Here is an 18,792-nt window from a genome sequence, read left to right on the forward strand (position 1 = left end):
ACACCCCCCAGGGAAGAAGGAGCCCTGTGTGGGCAGGTGGTCAGCTGGCTGCAAGGGGTGTCAGGTGCTCTCACTTCCCTGATGAGCTAATTGCTCTCAGAGGGGCAGCAGGGCAGTATTTGAGGCAGGGAGCTCGCAGCAGAGCTCTTTGCCTGCAGGGATGTGTTTTGGAGTGGGGCTGGGGCAGATGGGAGCCCTGGGTTTGCTCCTGCCTGGCTCGCTGCTGTAGGGAGGGAGAGCCTTTTCTTTTGTTTGTTCTCATCTTTGTGCTGTGCCTCTGCTAAACCTCTGCCATGAAACTTCTACCCTCCCTGATGCTTCTGGCCCTGCTCCTGCCACCCTGGGTGTCGGGACCAGCTGGTGGCAGTCAGGCTGCTCGGTTGGTGCTGAGGTCCCGTGGTGATGCTGCCTGTGCTGCTCCGGGGGTGAGTGCTGGGAGCCAGTGATCTCTGCTTCCAAACCTGCTCTCCTCTGCATTGTCCCTCTGTGTCACAAGAAAGATGTGGATCCCCACTCCAGGGGAGGCCACAACAATGACCTGGAGCCTCTCTGCTGGGAGAGTTGGGGTTGTTTGGCTCCAGGGAGAGCTTTTGGTGGCCTTTTGGTGCTCAAAGGGTTCTCTGAGGAAGCACTCTATGGTTGAGTGGTGCTGGGATTTGCTCTGCTTTGAGACTGGTTTTGTCCCAGCTCTAACTCAGCAACGTAGCTCAGGCAAGGCAGTTGGAGGGAGGGAATTTATTCACTTGTAAGTTAATTATTTATTAATGGGGTGGGGAGGCAGGGGCTTGCTGCAGGCACAGGCAAAGCCCCAAGCTGCTCCCTGCCTCTGAGCAGCACAGGTGGTGGCAGTGGCAGCTGGACCTGCAGGAAGGGTCTCTTTTCTTTACAGGCATGTGGGTCCTCTCGAGAAGATCAGAAGGTTAAAGCAGGTAAGAAGGAATTCTCAGCTATACCTTTCCCCTCCCCTTATTATTGTTGGGTTTGTGTTGGCTTTTTTAAAAGCCTGAGTAAATTCTCCCCAGAATTTGCTGAGTACCTCCAGCCGTGGTTGTGAAAAGCCAGGAGCAGCATCCTGGCCCCAGAGTGGATTGGAGAGGGAAGGGAACGTGGCTGGATGAAGCTTTGGGCAGCCTGGGTTAGTGAGAGGTGTCCCACTCTGTGGCAAGGGGGTTGGAACTGGGTGGTCTTTAAAGTCCCTCCCAACTCAAGCCCTTCTGTGATGTGAAGAGGTGGGGGAGATAAGGTGAACCACTGTGCAAGGGCTGCCAGGGCCCTGCTGCAGGGCAGGAGCAGCAGCATGCTGTTAGCAAACCACTGTTGAGCAGCAGTTAAAAGCAGGAGCAGATGTGATGATGCCCCTGTGGGGTGGAGTCGCTCCTGGCTCCTCTGGCTTTGTGACAGCATTGGTAGGAAATGCTGAAGTTGGAGCACTGTGCCCAGCTCTGGGACTTCCAGTGCTGGAGGGGGTCCAGAGGAGGACACCAAGATGCTCAGAGGGCTGCTGTGGGGACAGGCTGGGAGAGTTGGGGCTGTTCAGCCTGGAGAGGAGAAGGCTCCAGGCAGACCTTAGAGCTGCATTTCAGTATCTGAAGGGGAACTACAAGCAGGCTGGGGAGAGCCTGTGGGGATATGACAAGGGCAATGGTTTGGAACTGAAGCAGGGCAGAGTTAGGTTGGACCTCAGGAGGAAGTTGTGCAGAAGCAGAGTGGTGAGACACTGGCACAGGCTGCCCAGGGCTGTGCTTGAAGCCCTGTCCCTGCAGACCTTCAAGCTCAGCCTTGCCGTGTCCCTGTGCAGCCTGCTCTAGCTGGAGGTGTCCCTGCTGAGTGCAGGGAGTTGGACGAGATGCCCTGGGAAGGTCCTTGCCAAACCTATGCATTCTGTGACTCTGCTGCATTTTGTCCTTGAGGAGAAGGTGTTTCCTGCTTTGAGGGCTCAGCTGTCTGCAGGGAGATGCAGTGAGCTGCTCATTGCACTGGGGCTGTGAGGGCTTCTTGCTTGGCTGAACCCTTCAAAGCAAAGGAGCTGGAAGGGCCTTCAGTAGAGCACTACCTTCCGGCTCTGCGTGTGTGTGGACAGCAAACGCTGCCCCTCTGCTGACCACGGAGTGCAGCCTGTGCCTGCCCTTCGTGCCTCTGTCCTGATGCAGCCATCCCCTGAGCCTTTGCTCTCCAAAAATCTCTGGCCCCATGGCTGGAGGAGGGCAGGGGGTGATGGTTTGGGACTAAAAGCAGGAGTCTTGGACTAGAGAGAAGGGAGAAATGTTTGGTGCTGAGTGGTGAGACGCCCTTACAGGTGGTCCAGAGAGATGGCAGCTACCTCACCCCTGGAAATGTTCCAGCACCAGCTGGATGGGGCTCTGAGCAGTCTGCTGGAGCGTCCCTGCTCACTGCAGGTGGCTTGGACAAGAGGACCTTTAAGGGTTCCTTGTAACCCAACCTGTTCTATGGGCAGCTGCCAACCTGAGGTGAGCAGCACTGACTGCGTGGCTGTCCTGGGGGTACTCAGAGCATGACTGTGCCCCAGGCTAGAGTGGCAGAAGTCTAGCACCACTGGGGGCAGGTGGTGGCCAAGGCTTCTCTGGGTGCCTCAGCCCTCCAAGTAGCCTGGAGCAGCACATACCCAGTGAGCACTGCTGGAGAGGGGATTCGGGGCAGGCTCCTGGCAGGAAAGTGTCACTCGAGGTGGAAAGGATGATAGCCTTAGGCATGCTGCATGGGGGTATGCTCAGGTGGCTTCCTCCTCTTGGACTCAAGACCTGGCATGACACCACCTGCATGTCCTCCTGCTGGTGGGCTTCAAGCTGCTTGGCAAATAGGGAGGGGGTGGGACAGCTGAATTCAAGGTCTCATCCAACCTGGCCTTGAATAACCCCAGGAAGGAGGAATCCACAGCCTCCCTGGGAAACCTCTTCTAGAGTCTCTCCACACTTCTTTCTAATATCCAGTCAAAACTTATTCACTCTCAGCTTAAAACCATTCTCCCTTACCCTGTCTCTAGACACCCTTATGAATAGTTCCTCTCCAGCCTTCCTGCAGCATCCTTTCAGATACTGGAAGGCAGCTACGAGGTGCCTGCAGTCATCTCTTTGCTAGGCTGGACAACCCCAGCTTCCTCAGCCTATCTTTGTCTTTTTGTCTAGTTGAGAGGAGTCCCTGCCCATGGTAGGGAAGTTGGAGTAGGTGGTCTCTGAGGTCCCTTCCAACCTAAGCCATTCTATGCTTCTAAAATGAGGAGAGAAGGGAAAATGGAAGGTAAAGATGAGGCACTGTGGGAACTGGAGATGGAGGAAAGCCTGAGGTTGTTGCTCCCTTGTCTCCTAGGGTCAGAGTCTCCTTGGATATTGGCATATGTACCCCTAAGAAGCTGCCACAGAGTCCTGACGGATGAGCATGGGGAGTTCTCTCCTCCAGCATACCGCAGCGACTTCCCCCTAAACCTCTGGTGCAACTGGACCATCTGGGCAGGCTCCAGGAAGCACATCCTCATCTACATCCAGGGCTTCACCACCCAGGAGGGCTGCCACAGGAACGATGACAAAATCCTCTTCCAAGGCGTTTCCTCCCTGGTGGAAAGCAGCGTGGTCTATGCCTGCTGGCACAAGGAGACCCACGTCTTTGCCACCTTGGCCCGGGCTGTCCACGTCGTGCTGCTGAAGAGGTCCCTCCCCAGCGGCAGAGAGGCACCGTTTAAAGGCAGGTACCACATCTTCCAGGACCAGGAAGGGGAAGCTTCCTCCAAAGGGGAAGTGGCTTCTGGAACTCCTGCTCCAGAACTACCAGAGCAAGGTGGGATTTTTGAGCCTGAAAACCTCACAGACGTGCTGGGCTCTGCCACCCCTCCTAGCCCTGCGGCACTTGGCCAGACCGTGGCACTGGGCTCTGCCGCCCCTCCTAGCCCTGCGGCACTTGGCCAGACCGTGGCACTGGGCTCTGCCGCCCCTCCTAGCCCTGCGGCACTTGGCCAGACCGTGGCACTGGGCTCTGCCGCCCCTCCTAGCCCTGCAGCACTTGGCCAGACCGTGGCACTGGGCTCTGCCGCCCCTCCTAGCCCTGCAGCACTTGGCCAGACCGTGGCACTGGGCTCTGCCGCCCCTCCTAGCCCCGCGGCACTTGGCCAGGGCACGATGCTGAGCAGCGAGTGGATGCGGCAGCGAGAGATCCTGCCGGGTGCTGCGGCTGTAGGGAGCCCAGCTGAGATTGCCCCAGTTGAACCTGTGAAGACCTCAGTCCTGGAAACCAAAGGTCCTTGCGTGCTGGGGTCTGAGCTGCCAGGGGTTCAGAGGAGCTGCCAGGCAGCGGGAGGCAGAGGAGCAGCTGCGCACATCTCCCCCGGCACAGCGCAGGCCGGCTGTGGGCAGAGGCTGGCGGTGAGCGGGGGCACCGCCCCGGGCTCTGGTTGCATGCACAGGCTTTCGAGTGAGCTCTTGGCAGCAACTTTGCCCGGTGCCCGGCGGGCAACAGAGCAGCTGTGGCAGCCAGCAGCGGGTCCGTCGGGCTGGCAGTCCGCCCTGCACCCGCCCCCGGGGCTGCAGGCTCCGGCTGAGCCGCGGGTCGCCGTGCAGCCCACCCGCACCAGCCGCCCGCCCGCGGCTGTGCCCTCACAGGCGCTGCTCCCGGGAGGGGGAGGCGGCAGCCAAGGGAGCACAGATGCCACCAGGCAGCGGGGACCCGGCGCAGTCAGCTTAGAGAAGGATGAAAGCCACCCCCAGCTGAGCACAGATGGCATGGCAAGCGGTGGCTCTGACGGCCTTGCGGAGGGCCTGGTGCCCAGTCTGAGCAGCCCCTGCGGAGTGGCACACGGGGACCACTGGCATCTGCTTCCGTCAGGTTGCCAAAGCGCTGTCGAGGCTTTGTCCATGACTCAGCCTGGGCTGGGAACAAGTGGCCTCCAGCGCACGCAGCTGCTGAGCGCCTCCTTTGCAGAGGCTTTGAGGGTTGCTGCTGAGGAGAAAGCAGTGCTGCATCCCACAAGACCGTGGCACATCCTTCAAGGGCATCCTCATTGGCACAGCCAGAGCAGTCACAGCCTGCAGGCAGCCTCCACAGACCCCGGGAGCGGCCTCCAAAATGCCCACAGTTGCCCAGCTGCTGAGAGAGCTCCGGGTGTGAAGAGCTGCCCCCACCAAAGTGCCAGAGCTGCGGGGCCAGGGCTGCAGAGCCCTCCCGCAGCCGTGCCCACCCTAGGGACAGGAGCGGTGCCTGCAGGGCTGCTGTCCTGCACAGAGCCTGTCCCTGCAGGCTTTGGCCCTACTGATTTCAGCCTTCCTTCGTCAGCAGAGCCTGTGTCCAGCAGCATCTCTTCTCCAACAGCAGTTTTGGATTTGGACACTGTCGGCCTCAGGCTGAGGGCAGGCATCTCCCTGGCTAGCCCAGGTGGCCAGGAGATGATCTCCCCTTCCCCACCTTGCCATCTGCCAGCAGCCTCTGAAGCAGGCACAAACCAGCACCCTGGATGCCTTGGTCCTGGGATGCAAGAGCTGCTGGAGCAGGCAGGTGGCCAGCAAGGGGCAGCCTCCACTCTGGTGGACTCACAGGTTGGTGGTCCCTCCCCAGGCCCAAAGCCTGTTGTGAATTTCCCTCAGCCTGAGGACCACAAGAGCAGTGGCTCTGGTGTGGCGCCAGCTTCCCTGCCTGGCACCTGGGGAGCGAGGCTTGTGGTGCCTGTGCAGCATAGGGTCACAGCTGCTCATGGCAGACAGACTTCTGCCTCTGTCCTTGGGGGGCTCAACATGCAGGAAACCACAGAAGCTCCCCAGGTGGGCGCAGGAGAGCAGAGAAATGCCTCTGCCAGTGCTGCTCCTGCACAGTCTGGTCCTCCTGTGGCCCAGCAGGGACAAAGAGTGTGGAGAAGTGAAGAGCCTCAGGAGCCCTCTGCTGATCCTCAGATGAACACCCAGGTGCCAGGAGGACAGCAACAAGAACGTGCTGGTAGGTCTCCCAGTAGTGCTTCTCTTGGTATAAGCCATCTGCTGAAGGCAGAGCTGCTTGGTGGGGAGAAGGACGAGGCTGTCACCCACCTGTCTGGGGAGGGACAGACTCACAGCAAGGTGGTCTTGTTGGCCAAAGCTCTGTTGGCAGCAAACCCACATAGCTGCAGATGCTGAAGGCTGGGCGAGGGGTGGAGGGAGGTGTGTGCAGAGGGCCAGAACCCTGCAGAGCAGCCGTGGGCTGGGCTCAGTTCTGATTGCAGAGCTCAGAGAGGGCTCTGGGGGCTCAAGTTGTAGAGACCTTGCAGCGGGAGAGAGTCTGGAGCCAGACATCCCCTGTGGCAAGATGCCCACATCTGAGTGTGTGTAACAACCTCTGACTGGAGGCTTCCTTTCTGCTGTGCCAGAGCTGGGACCTCCCTGGGCAGTGCAGTACTCCCCCATCAGGAGCTGCCACCTTGTCCTTCGGGATGCCTCCGGGATGTTTTCCCTGCCACCTCACGCTGACGCCAACACCAACATCTGGTGCAACTGGACCATCCTGGCGGGCCCCCAGCAGCATGTTGTCATCTACATCCAGGGCTTCCAGGGCAGCGAGGACTGTGCCAAGAACCAGGACAAGATAATCTTCCAGGGGGTGTTGTCGAGGGTGGAAGCCCAAGTGGTGTACGCCTGCCACAGCCGCGGTACCCTGGTCTTTGCCACGCAAGCTGCCGCGCTCCGCGTCCTGCTCCTGGCGGGGAGGGCCTCCCTGCGCAGCCGCTATGGGCACTTCAGAGGTCACTATTATGTCTTCAGAGACTCTGCCCTCTCAAGTGATGCCATGGCTCCCCAAGAGCCTGTCCAGGAGGTTTCCAAGGAAGAGAGATGGAGGATGGCAGGAGCAGAAGGTTTACTGCCTGTGTCGAGAGCGTGGCCAGGCTCATGGCGTGCGGCTGCTGGCAGGCAGATCCAGCCTGAGCCTGTCAGCCCCACCGAGGAGCCTCAGCACCCTTCTGATCTCATGGAATCTGCTCAGCCTGCTAACCTGAGTGAGTGTGGTCAGCTGCAGGATGAGACCGAGCTGGACAGGAGCCTCGAGGGTGGTGGCACTGAGGGCAGAGAGGCTGAAGGGGATGTGGTGGCGGTGCCAGCTCGGCAAGATGCTGGGCCTAAAGCTGAGCTGCCTGCTCTGGCATCTGCTCTGCTGACTTCATGCCACCCGGCCAGCGTCCCCTCCTCAGAGGTGCCTGGCACATCATCTAGCCTGGGTCAGGCCAGTGCCAGCCTGTGGGATGAAGTGGCTGCTGCTGCACGCGGCACACAGACACCGGTGCTGGAAGAGGCTCTGCTGAGCAGGAGCACAGAAGCCACTCCTCTCTCCCCTTCTCCTGGTGTGACAGCTGGGGATGGGACGTCTCCGGGAGAAGGACCTGAGGAGCTCTTTGGTAAGCTGGTTTTGGGGCTGTTGGTGGCTGAGCTGCTGCCCCACGCTGTGCAGCATCCACTTCCAGTGGTGTAGAGCTCTCCTTTTGTTTGTGGGCATGGCTGCCACCTTCAGTCGGTCCATGTGGCAGCACTCTTCGCTCCTGCAGCCGGGCGAAGCCGTGCTGGAGAGGACACAGGCATCATCTATGGCCTGCTGCTCCTCTTGACAAGGAGAGGCTGCTTTCCGACCCAGCTGCTCTAGATGAGCCTCTTCGCTGTGGCTTCGCCCCCAGAGCAGGCTTGCCGATGCTCAGCGTGGGCTTAAACTGTTCTGACTTGCTTTGGTGCCCGTGGCTGTAGCCTGGCATGGGGCTCCTAGCCAGGGCAACTGAGAAGTTAGAGGCAGAAGGGGAAGAATGCCAGGATTTGTGTCCCTGGAGAGTGTAGGAGTTGATGGTAGGCTTCTTCAACAGGAATAGTCAACCCCTGGGGTATATTAATTTCTGCCTGAAGGTAGATCATTAAGGTTGGAGAAGACCTCTAAGCCATTGGGTCCAACTGTCAGGTGTCAGGAGGGGACCTTCCCTCCCCTCCAAAGTGTTCTCTACAGGTGTGGGCAAGAGTTTGCTTGCAGTTGCTGGCACCTGATGGAGAAGGTGCTTTGTGCTCAGCCAGGGGCCAAGGCAGGCCCCTCCAGTGCCTTTGCAGGATTAGCATCTCCTCTGTGGCCAGAAACAGGGCTGAGGGTCGCTGGGGGAGGCTTCCTCCTAAAGATCACTTCCCACTGCAGAGCAGATTGTATTTAGAGCTGGGGGTTGAATTTCTGGACAAGGAACACAGGCAGGAGCTGGCACACAGCACTCTTCTTGCAAAGTACTTCCCCCTGCCCTTCCTAGGGCCCCGAGGCCAGCAGGCTGATCCTTTCCTTTGACAGATCTGCTTTCTGCCCTGGCCTTGCTGGAGAACGGCACAGAGCTGCAAGCCCAGCACCACCCTGGAGGTGAGCATCTGGGGCAAACACTGCTCTCAGCTCAGCACACTGCTCTCGGGGTGGGCAGCAAGCTTGGGAAGCAGTGAAAAGTGCTGCTGCACAGTGGAGTCACAGAGTGCTTTAGGCTGGAAGAGCCCCTTGAGCTCAGCCAGCACAACCAGTCTCTACCTCTGCCAGGGCTGGGGCTGAGCCACGGCCCTCAGCACCACAGCTCTGCCTCTTTCAAACACCTCCAGCCATGGGCATTCAACCTCCTCCCTGGGCAGCCACTGCCAGGCCTTGAGAACCCCTTCAGGGAAAAAGCTGCTTCTAAACTCCAACCTAACCCTCCCCTGGTGAATTTGAGGCTGTTTCCTCTGCTGTGTAAAGATCTTATTCCTGAGCTCAATGAGGGTAGAGGAGCCTCAGTTCCTCTGATGCACTGCAGTGGGTGTCTCAACTACCTGGGTCTGAAGCCTGAAGGAGTTCTGCTCCTCAGACTGGGGAGAGGACTTAAAAACCCAAACCATATGTGAGCACAGCGCTGGGCTTGTGTGGCTGGCTGGCAGGCAGAGCTTGGACCCAGGAGTCAGCAGAGAGAAGTGCAAGCTTTGGACAGGAGATGCTGCTGAACAGCCAGCAGGTGCTGGTGGATCTCTGCCAGCCTGGCTTCCCACAGACCACAGCAGTTTGTCTCAGCTGAGCCCAGGGTGGGCAAGAGAAAGGCACTCAGGGGACTCGACCACGAGCTCTGGTGATCACCTTGGGAAAGGGAATAGCTGCAGCCACGTGGGTGTGGGGGGACACTCACTGTGCTTCAGACACTGCTGCGGCAAGGGCAGGTCTGGTGTTCAGCACTGAGCATTAGCTGTGGCTGGGCCTCACCTGCTGCTCCACAGCTCTGGCTGGAGCAGGCTGCCCGGGGAGGTGGTGGAGTCACCATGCCCAGAGGTGTCTGAGACACAACGCTCTGGGAGGTGCCTTTCAGTGGGAATGGTGGTGTCGGGTTGGCAGTTGGGCTTGCTGGTCTTGGGGGCCTTCCCCAGCTGAAATGGAGATGCTGTGTTCCACCTGGTGCACAGCCTCTGGAAGTAGCCCTGTGGCACCAAGGCAGGCAAGCCTTGGCGTGCCCCTGCAGCACAGACACGCTCCAGGAGCCTCTCTGTGTCTGGAGGGCTTCACCACAGCAGCCTCTTGTGCCTTCTGACAGATGTGTTGTTTGAAGTTGCTGCTGAAATCACACCCAAGCACTGGATTCCTCAGGGCAGAAGCAGGCTCCAGAAAGGTCTCCTCAACTCTGTGAAGAGCCATGTAAGTAGGCAAGGGAAGAGGGAGAAAACCCAGTGTGATGCCTCAGCTCTTCAACTAGAGGAGCCCATGGTGTGTGCCTTCACTCCAGGGGCTGTCTGTGAAGCCCCCAGGGTGAGCCCCCTCTCCTCCAGCCCTGAGCTGCTTGTGCTGGCTGTCCTCTGAGGATGCCAGGCTGCAGCAGCTGGCTCACTGCAGCCCCTCTCAGCAGCCTGGCACTGCAGAGCCAAGGTGACAGCTCTGCAAGCAGGGCAGCTTGTAGCCAGGGCCTTGGGGAGGGCAGGTGTGCTCAGGGCTGCCCCTAAACTGCTTTTTGGAGATGCAGTGGGGAGCAGGTGGAGCACTCAGCCTAGAGCTGCTGTCCACCTGCTGCTGCTCTTCCATGGGTGAGCACCCAGATGCTTGCCTGGCACTCCTGTTGCCCTTCCCTTTCCCAAAGGACCTCTTGTTGAGCTGAGGCTGAGGGGGAGAAGACTCAAAGCAGTGAACTGAGGCACATCTAAGGCATCCTAAGCAGTTTGTGCAAGGGAAGAGGTGTGCAGGAACACTAAGCAAAGAAATTGATTGCTGCCCTGCTCCTGCCTACCAAAGGTCAGCTCAGGGCTGCTGCTCCTTCTGTTCCTTTGCAGATCCAGGAGAACCTGAAGCTTTCTGCCAGTAGGGTCAGTGAGATCAAGCTAAAGGAGGTCAAAAGGTAGGCTGGGTGCTGTGCTGCTGGCTTGGCAGCTGTCTCTGGCATGATTCTTGGGCAGTGGTGGCTTGGCTTCTCCCCCTCCCTCCTCAGACACCTCACCTGGCTCCTCTGCTGTCATCTCTAACTTGTCCTGAAAGAAGGAAATAACCTAAATCTGTTTTCTAGAGGACAGGTGGTAAAAATGGATGCCTGGTGCTGCCCAGGGCATTTCTAGGTCCAGAAAGGATTCAGGGTCTGGAGAAATGAGAATCCTCACCCCTGCCACAGTGTCTCCTGGAGAAAGCTGGCAGCTGGCAGCAGGTCCCTGACACTTTGCTGAGGCTGGTCCAGGGCAGCAGATTCTGGCTGCAGTTCAGTTTCTGGTCACTTCAGCCCAGCTGCCAGTGGGGAGGCTCTCATCCTTCCCTTGGTCCAAGAGCAAAGTTGTCTCTTGTCACAATCTAGAATTGCAGAATGGGTTGGCCTGGAAGGGACCTTCAGGATTATCCAGTGCCAACCTCCTGCCATGGGCAGGGACACCTCCCACCAGCACAGGTTGCTCAAGGGCTCATCCAACCTGGCCTGGAACATCTCCAGGGAGAGGGCAGCCACAGCCTCCCTGGGCAGCCTGTGCCAGTGTCTCCCCACTCTCACTGGGAAGAATTTACTCCTCATCTCCAGTCTCGATTTCCTCTCTTCCAGCTGCTTCTTCCTTGTCCCTCATCCTGTCACTTCCAGCCCCTGTCAAAAGTCGCTCTCCTGGAGCCCCTTCAGGTACTGGAAGGCTGCTCCGAGGTCTCCCTGGAGCCTTCTCTTCTCCAGGCTGAGCAGCCCCAGCTCTTCCAGCCTATCCCCACAGAGCAGGTGCTCCAGCCTGCAGCAGCAGGGGCTGCCAGGAAGGGGTGGAAGGTCTAAGTGGCTGTCAGAGCTGGCCTTGGCAGTGACTCTGCCTCAGCCTGGGCTCTCCTCTGCCTGCAGGACCAGCAGTGCCAACCTGCTGCTGAGCTTCTGGGTGCAGCTGAAGCCAGAGGAGAGGAACCTGCCCGTGCTGCTGCAGTCCCAGCTGGAGCAGCTGCTGAGCCTCTGGGCAGGAGCAGAGCAGCTGCAGCTGCTGTCGCTGCTGGTTGAAGGTGAGTGCTCTACTCGCTGGGCTGAACCCTTCCGTGCCAAGCCTGACCCAGCTCACAGCCCCTCTCTGTGCTCACGTTGCAGACGTGGACGAATGCAGCGCCGGGGCCAGCCTCTGCGGGGAGGAGGCAGAGTGCTTCAACGGCCTGGGCACCTACCTCTGCCGCTGCAAAGAGGGCTATGAAGACCATTCTCCCACCAAGGCTGGCACCTCCTGTGTCCCTGCTCCCCGATCAGGTAGGGGGCACATCAGTGGCCCTGCTGCTGTCTTTGTGTCCGGGTGTCTGTGCAGCATCGTTCTTGCCACAGGCAGCCTGGGTATGAGTGCTTCAGGGTGGGCACAAGGGCAGGGCTTGGGAGGTGACCCCTGGAGATCACAGAACTGTCAGGGCTGGAGGGGACCTCAAGGATCATCCAGTTCCATGGCCAGGGACACCTCATGCTAGATCAGGTTGCCCAGAGCCACATCCAGCCTGGCCTTAAAGACCTCCAGGGAAGAGGCTTCCACCACCTCCCTGGGCAACCTGTGCCAGTCTCTCGCCACCCTCATGATCAAGAACTTCTTCCTAACATCCAATCTGAATCTCCCCTACTTGTGGCCTGGATCCATTCTCCCCAGTCCTGTCACTACCTGACAGCATAAAAAGTCCCTCCCCAGCTTTCCTGTAGCCCCATTCAGATCCTTGCAGGCCACAATAAGGTCTGTTGGGAGCCTTCTCCTCTCCAGACAGAACAGCCCCAACTCTCTCTGCCTGTGCTCACAGCAGAGCAGCTCCAGCCCTCTGCTCATCCTCGTGGCCCTTCTCTGCTGAGGCTGTTCCAGTGCAGCAGCCTCCTGCAGCGATTCGTTTTCTGGGAGTACCTGATCACTTCAGGCCAGCTCCCAGGGAAGAGGCTCTCCTGCTTCCCAGCACATCCAGAGCTTTCTCCTAACAGGGGCTCTAGAACTGGACACAGTGCTGCAGGTCCAACCTCCCTGCCAGAGCAGGAGCTCCTGGAGGACCCCATGGGTACTCCTCCTGAGTGGGGTCCTGCCAGCTGTCTCTGCTAATGGGCCTTGCCTGTGGGGCAGAAAAAGGGCTCAGCTCCTGGAGGGGTTGCTGCAGGTGTTGGGATATCTTGTAGGCTTCCTCCTTTTGGCTTTAAGAGGTCTTCTTTGAGAGTTGTCTTCAGGTGTGAGCAGACTTGGAGGCAGATGTGAGGAGGAAGAGTGAGGTTTTGGGAGTGTGGGGATCTGAGCTAGGAGGAGAGTCTCATAGACAGAGGAAATGTGGCCTTTGCAGGCTCCTTTGGAGCATCATCCAGACCTGCCTCAATGGATACCCTAGGGGTGAGCTGGGTCAGGTTAAAGGATTACTGCTTGCTGGGAACAACATCTTGGGAGAGATTTTGGGAGCACAGCTGTGCCTGAAAGCTGTCAGGAGCCCTGGTTCTTCTGGGCTCCTCAGGTCAAGGAAGGTCCATGGAGGACCACAAGGTTCATTAGGGGACTGGAGCATGAGGAGAGGCTGAGTGAGCTGGGACTGTTTAACCTCAGGGAGATCTTATGGGTGTGTATGAATACCTGAAGGGAAGAGGGTGGAAAGACAGTGTCAGGCTCTGCTCTGTGCCCAGCAACAGGGCCAGAGGCAGTGGGCACAAAGAAACACAGCAGGTTCCTTCTGAACCTCCTCTCTGCTGTGAAGGTGACTAAAGAGTGGCACCTGCTGCCCAGGGAGTTTCTGGAGCCTCCAGCCTTGCAGATATTAAACCCTCTATTCATGACCCTGTGCAACCAGCTCTAGGTGGACCTGCTTGAGCAGCTGGGCTGGATCAGGTGTCCTCCAGAGGTCCCTTCCCACCTCAGCCCCTCTCTGACCCTGTGGTTCCATCTGCCTGCCAGGTGGAAATCCTTGGTGAGGCTCACACTTCTTGGGAGCAGGGAGCCAAGTGCCTGAGCCTGGAGCACTGCACAGTGCTTAACCGCTGGGGAGCTTTGCTGATGTCTTCTGCTCGCTTGCCTGCGTTGGCACTTCCAAGCACAAGGCTTCCACGAGGCTCTTCCCTCCATCCAGCTGCTGCTTTTTTGGCCATCAGCAGTGGAGCTTGGCATGTCCAAGCCTTCATCCTCCTGTGAGCCTCCTGCACCTTGTGGCCTTGGCTGCTGGGCTTTGGTGTAAGCAGAGCGTGGCCAGGGGTGATCTGTGAGACCTCACTGCTGAAATGGATGTGGTCCACAAGCTTGGGCACTCCTCCAAGGGCAAGCCTGGTCCCTCCTGGAGGTGCCCTGCAGCCTCTCTGCCATACTGTGCAGAGCTCCATGAGAGAGGTGTCGATGTTCCTGCTGCCTGGCCCCATGCTCCCCTGATGTGTTTGACACAAGGCTGAGCAAGATGCCAGCGAGGTGCTGGGCTAGAATCAGAGCTGTCTGGTCCAGCCTGGCAGTGCTGGGTCCTCCTGGGGTGCAGCCCACCAATGGCCTGCAATGTGCTCTCCTCGCAGCTGCTGCTGAGCCCTGCAGCACCAGGGGTGGCTCAAAGCTCCATGTCAGCTTGCGGCCAAACTGCATCTCTCATCCAGCCTCCCAAGCCCTTCTGCAGGCTGGGCCTCCGCAGCCCTGGCTGGATGTGGTGCTACAGAGGAAACATTTCTATACAGGGGCAGTTCTCCCTCCTGGGGAGAAGGAGACCCTGCAGGTCTGGGTGGCAATGGTCTTCTAGCCCTTATGTAAGCTGCAGGTGGGTTTGGTAATGCCTTTGCTCTGTTGGGGCTCTCCTGGGGTAGCACCAGCCCTGAGCTATTCCTGCAGCTGGTTCTTGGGCTAATGTGAGGCAGCAGTGTGGCCAAGGAGGGTACCAGCAGCCTGGCCTGGATCAGCAATGGTGTGGGCAGCAGGAGCAGGGCAGGGATTATCCTCCTGCACTCAGCATGGGAGGCTGCACCTGGAGTGCTGGGTTCAGTTCTGGGCCCTCACTGTGAGAAGGACATTGAGGGGCTGGAGAGGGTGCAGAGAAGGGCAAGGAAGGTGGGGAAGGGTCTGGTGAAGAGAGCTGGGGTTGAGCAGCTGACAGAGCAGGGAGGTGTTTAGAGTGGAGAAGAGGAGGCTGAGGGCAGATCTCATTACTTTCTGCAGCTCCCTGAGAGGAAGCTGGAGCCACGGGGGGGTTGGAGCAGACTCCCTGGGAACAAGTGACAGGAGGAGGGGAAGTGGCCTCAAGTTGCACCTGGGGAGATTCAGACTGGATATCAGCAACAATTTCTTTGCTGCAAGAGTGGGTAACGACTGGCACAGGCTGCCCAGGGAGCTGGTGAAGTCCCCATCCCTGGAGGTGTTCCAGAACTGTGTTCTGAAACATAGCACTTGGGGACATGGTTTGGTGGCCATGGTGGTGTTGGGTTGATGTCTGGACTGGATGATCTCAGAGAGCTTCCCAACCCACACTATTCCTTGGTTCTTTTTCTTTGGAATGGAGGTTTGGGAGTGATGCTCTGCCCTGGAGACCACTGTGAAGGTTTCTGGAAGGCAGCAGGGTGGGTGCTGACCCTGCTGGAAGAGGAGCCTGAGGTGTGGGTCTGAGGCTGAGCAGGGCAGCTGTGCTGGGGGGGGACTGCATGAGCAGAGCTGGGGCCAGCAGGACAAGGCCATGTCCCCTCTCTTTGCAGGGATCGTTTTCCTCCAGCATGCTGACATGCTGGTCGGGGCAGCCATCGTGGCTGCCCTGGCGATGCTGGTAGCCGCTGGTGCCATGTGCAGGGCGGGCAGGCAGAGGCGCAGCCGCAGGAGGCTCCCAAGCCCTGAGGAAGCCCCGGGCAGGGCTGCGGAGGAGCCGGCGATAGAGCTGCAGGACCTGGGGCAGTGTCTGCGCCTCGACCCCTTCCAGCTGAAGCTGAGGGCCAGGACCCCCGAGTGGCTGTGGGGGGTCCGGAGCCCCTCTGCCCAGGCATACCAGCTGTACCTGGAGCAGTCCACCCCACTCTGAGAGGGCATGAGGGACCTTCTTCCAACCCTTCTGCCAGCCTGGCAACCTGCGAGGCGCCTCCTGCCTTCCTTGGCTGCCACAGGCTGCTCGGCTGTGCCAGCCTCTCTGGTGTGCTTTCAGCCCAGGGACGTCCCGTCAGAGCCTGCCTCACCATGTAACTTATTTATTACCCTGATGTGCTGTGCAGAACGGTAAGCGTTAACCCCCACCCCCCTTCTTTTTAAAAGAGGAAATAAAAAGTTTTGGTGCTTCATGGGAGAAACTAAAACTGATCCTGCAGCTGTGCTCTGGGGGCTGCCTGCTTCCACCTGCCCCGAAGGGACAGCTCTACAGGAAGCCCCGCAGCAAGCTGGTGATCTGCAGGAGCCTGCTTCCATCCTCGCTGCCCCTTTCTGGCAGCGTTTGGGAGAATCCCTGTGAGGTTCCAGCCTGTGGATCCCCTTTCCTTCCACAGCAGGGACGGCGTTTTTGGCGCTTGCATGGATGCTGGCTGCTGAGCTGCCGGCTGCAAGAAGCAGCAGCACCACATAACGCTCCGTGGTTCTTCCCAGCTGTCTCCCCAGCTTGGCCTGCAGCTGAGGGCTTGGCAAGTACCTATTTGTCTAACTTAGGGCTTTCCAAAGGGGAAATATCTTCCTCCCCTTCCGTTGCCTGCGGGTGCGGGAGGCTGTGCAAGCAGTGCGGCGGCGAAGGTGCCACTAGAGGGCGCTGCCTGCCGCGGGCTGCGCAGGGCTGCAGCGGGGGGAGGCTGTCCGCAGGGAACCAGCACCAGGCGGCGAGTCCTGCCCGGGCTCCTCGCCCACACTCTCGCTACAGTCTTCCTCACGCAGCCACGAGGGCACACTGCCGGCTGGCACTCAGCCTGCTGCCCGCCGATACCCCCCCCAGCTGCTCCTCCCTCAGCAGATTCCCCTCTGCAGCCTCCCCTGGACTCTCTCCAGCAGTTCTCTGTCTCTCTCGAACTGGGGAGCCCAGAACTGGACACTAGACTCCAGGTGAGGACTCAGCAGGGCACAGTAGAGGGGAACCCTCCTCAACCTGCTGGCCACACTCTTCTTGATGCTCCCCAAGGACAGCACTGCCCTTCATGGCCATGCGGGCACACTTCTGGCTGGCACTCAGCCTGCTGTCCACAGACACCCCCAGCTCCTTCTGCAGAAGGTGGATAGCAGGCTGGGTGCCAGGCAGCAGTCCTGCTGCAGGGGCTTGTTCCTCCCCAGGTGCAGGACTCTGCTTCCTCTTGCTAACCCTGTGCCTGCTGACCAGCTTCAGCCAACAAGTGCTGAAGGAAGCTGCTTGCACACCTGTGCCCCAGGGTGAGCTTACAGGGGGCTGGGGAAGGCCATGCTGAGGCTGCTGCAGGGCAGAAGTGTTCATCAGTGGCCTGGATGAGGGCACGGATTGGAGCCTTAGCCAGGCTGCTGCTGATACCCAATTGTCAGCAGCACCTGGCACCCCCTCAGGCTGTGCTGCCATCCAGTCAGACCTGCAGGGCTGGGCAGAGGGCACTCCATGACATTCACCAAGGGTAAATGTTGGCCTCCCAAGCCCTTCCATCTTCCCACTGCATTTAGACCTCCCACCCCTCCTTTTTAGGCTCCTACCCTCTTTTGGAATCCTCCCACCCTGTCTTGGTCTCCCACTTCCTTTTGGCCTTCTCCCCCCCTCCAGTCTGCTGCACTGAAGCCAGGGCTGCAGATGTGGCCTCCCCAGCAGCAGGTCCAGGGGAACAGTGGCTTCCCTGCTGGCCCCACCACTGCTGACAGAGGTTTCCTGGAAGGAAGCAGCAGCTGTGAACTGGGTCTGTTCCCAGAGCATCTTACCTCAGGTGTGATTAGCTGTTAACAATTAGCCCAGAAGTGACTAACTAAAGGAGCATTCTTCACCTGGCACCTGCTAAGCTGTGTGAAACACATACTGACTGCCACAGGAATGTTAACTGCAGATTTTTCCCCCTCCCAAAATCTGTCAGGCCCAACAGCCACCTTGTCCTCACCTCCAGGCTTGGTTTTGGCTTTCTAGAATTCATCCTACATAACCCTACAAAAGGCACCAAAGCTGTGCCAGCTGCACACTGCCAGCATTTCAGCCTCCATGCCAGGCTTAAAGGCAGCCTGAGGATGAGGTTCAGCTCTCTTGTAGTCAGCTTCCAACAAGTAATCAAAGAAAACTCCTGCTAAAGGTGTGGATTTAATCCCAGTTTAGCTTTCAGTTCATGGAGACATAGAGCTGTGGATGCATTTTGGTTTAAGATGTTTCTACTTCCATGGTTCAGCTCCAACTGCATTCCCTTCCTGGGGTGCCCCAGGTCAAAATGTCTGTCCGGTTACCTTTCTTTGATGGCTCTGGAAGAGAAGTCTGAAAGGAGATGATCCAAATCTTGGCACTGGTGTGTGGGTGAGACCTGCTCTCCTAACGGCCCAGCTGAGCTGTGGCTTGGCCTGGTTTGGGCACTGAAGGTTTAGGTTTCTTCCTCCAGTTTTTGTTGGGCTGAGCTGTGGTAATGGCCATAGGACTGTGCACTCATGGGCTTGAGTCTCTCCAGTAGGGTTGTGTGGATGTCCTTTGGAACATCTTTATCTATGAGCTGGGTGAGGGCACTGAGGCATCCTCAGTAAGCCTGCAGATGGCACCAAGCTGGGTGGTTGTGTCCAGCTGCTAGAGGGTAGGGAGGCTCTGCAGTGGGCTCTGGACATGGGTCAAGGCTCACTGCATGAAGTGCAATGAGGCCAAGGGCCAGGTCCTGTACTTGGGTCACAACAACCCCATGGGGAGCTCCAGACCTGGGGATGTGTGGTTGGGAAGCTAAGACTTGGAGCTGGGGTTGTTGGTTGGCTCCCTGAGAGGAGGCTGAAGCCATGTGGAGTTAGGCTCTGCTGCCTAGGAACAAGTGTCAGGAGCAGAGGAAATGGCTTCAAGTTGTCCCAGGGGAGGCTTAGGTTGGAGATGAGAAGAAACTTCTTGACTGGAAAGGTTCTCAAAGGCTGTCAGAGGCTGCCCATGGCTGGAGGCATCTGAAAGAGGCAGAGCTGTGGTGCTGAGGGCCACGGCTTAGCCCCAGCCCTGGCAGAGGTAGAGACTGGTTGGGCTGAAGGATCTTGAGGAGCTTTGCCAACCCACTGTAGGCTTCAGTGACTCTGTGGCTGTTACTAGTTTGCTGGCCAATGTCAGAAGCCTTTAGAGAGCACTGCCCAAAGCACTCTGCACTGTCTCCAACCATCTAGGTGTGAAGAACAGGAGATGAGTGGTTTGTTTCAACAGGCTGAGGGAGCTGGTGGGGTGCAGCCTGCAGAAGAGATGGCTCCAGGCAGACTTAAGAACAGCCTGTCAGGACCCAGAGGGGCTACAAGAAGGCTGCAGAGGGACTGCAACTAAAAATACCCACCCAGCCCATACACCCTCAAAAAAGTCATCACC

The 18,792-nt window shown here is 58.5% G+C and overlaps 1 protein-coding gene across 1 annotated transcript; it reads left to right on the forward strand.

Annotated features, from left to right (window-relative positions):
* The first annotated feature begins 402 nt into the window (after positions 1-402).
* On the forward strand, positions 403-15,628 carry LOC135177086 (uncharacterized). Its single transcript, XM_064146752.1, has 10 exons — positions 403-425; positions 778-929; positions 3,325-5,931; positions 6,338-7,357; positions 8,272-8,337; positions 9,518-9,618; positions 10,245-10,309; positions 11,267-11,418; positions 11,501-11,653; positions 15,059-15,628. Exons 1-10 carry the CDS (start codon positions 403-405, stop codon positions 15,373-15,375), a joined length of 4,656 nt encoding a protein of 1,551 aa, XP_064002822.1. The 3' UTR covers positions 15,376-15,628.
* Positions 15,629-18,792: the final 3,164 nt, after the last annotated feature.

The sequence above is a fragment of the Pogoniulus pusillus genome, chromosome 7, assembly GCF_015220805.1.
Source record: "Pogoniulus pusillus isolate bPogPus1 chromosome 7, bPogPus1.pri, whole genome shotgun sequence".
In the NCBI taxonomy this organism is placed as follows: Eukaryota; Metazoa; Chordata; class Aves; order Piciformes; family Lybiidae; genus Pogoniulus; species Pogoniulus pusillus.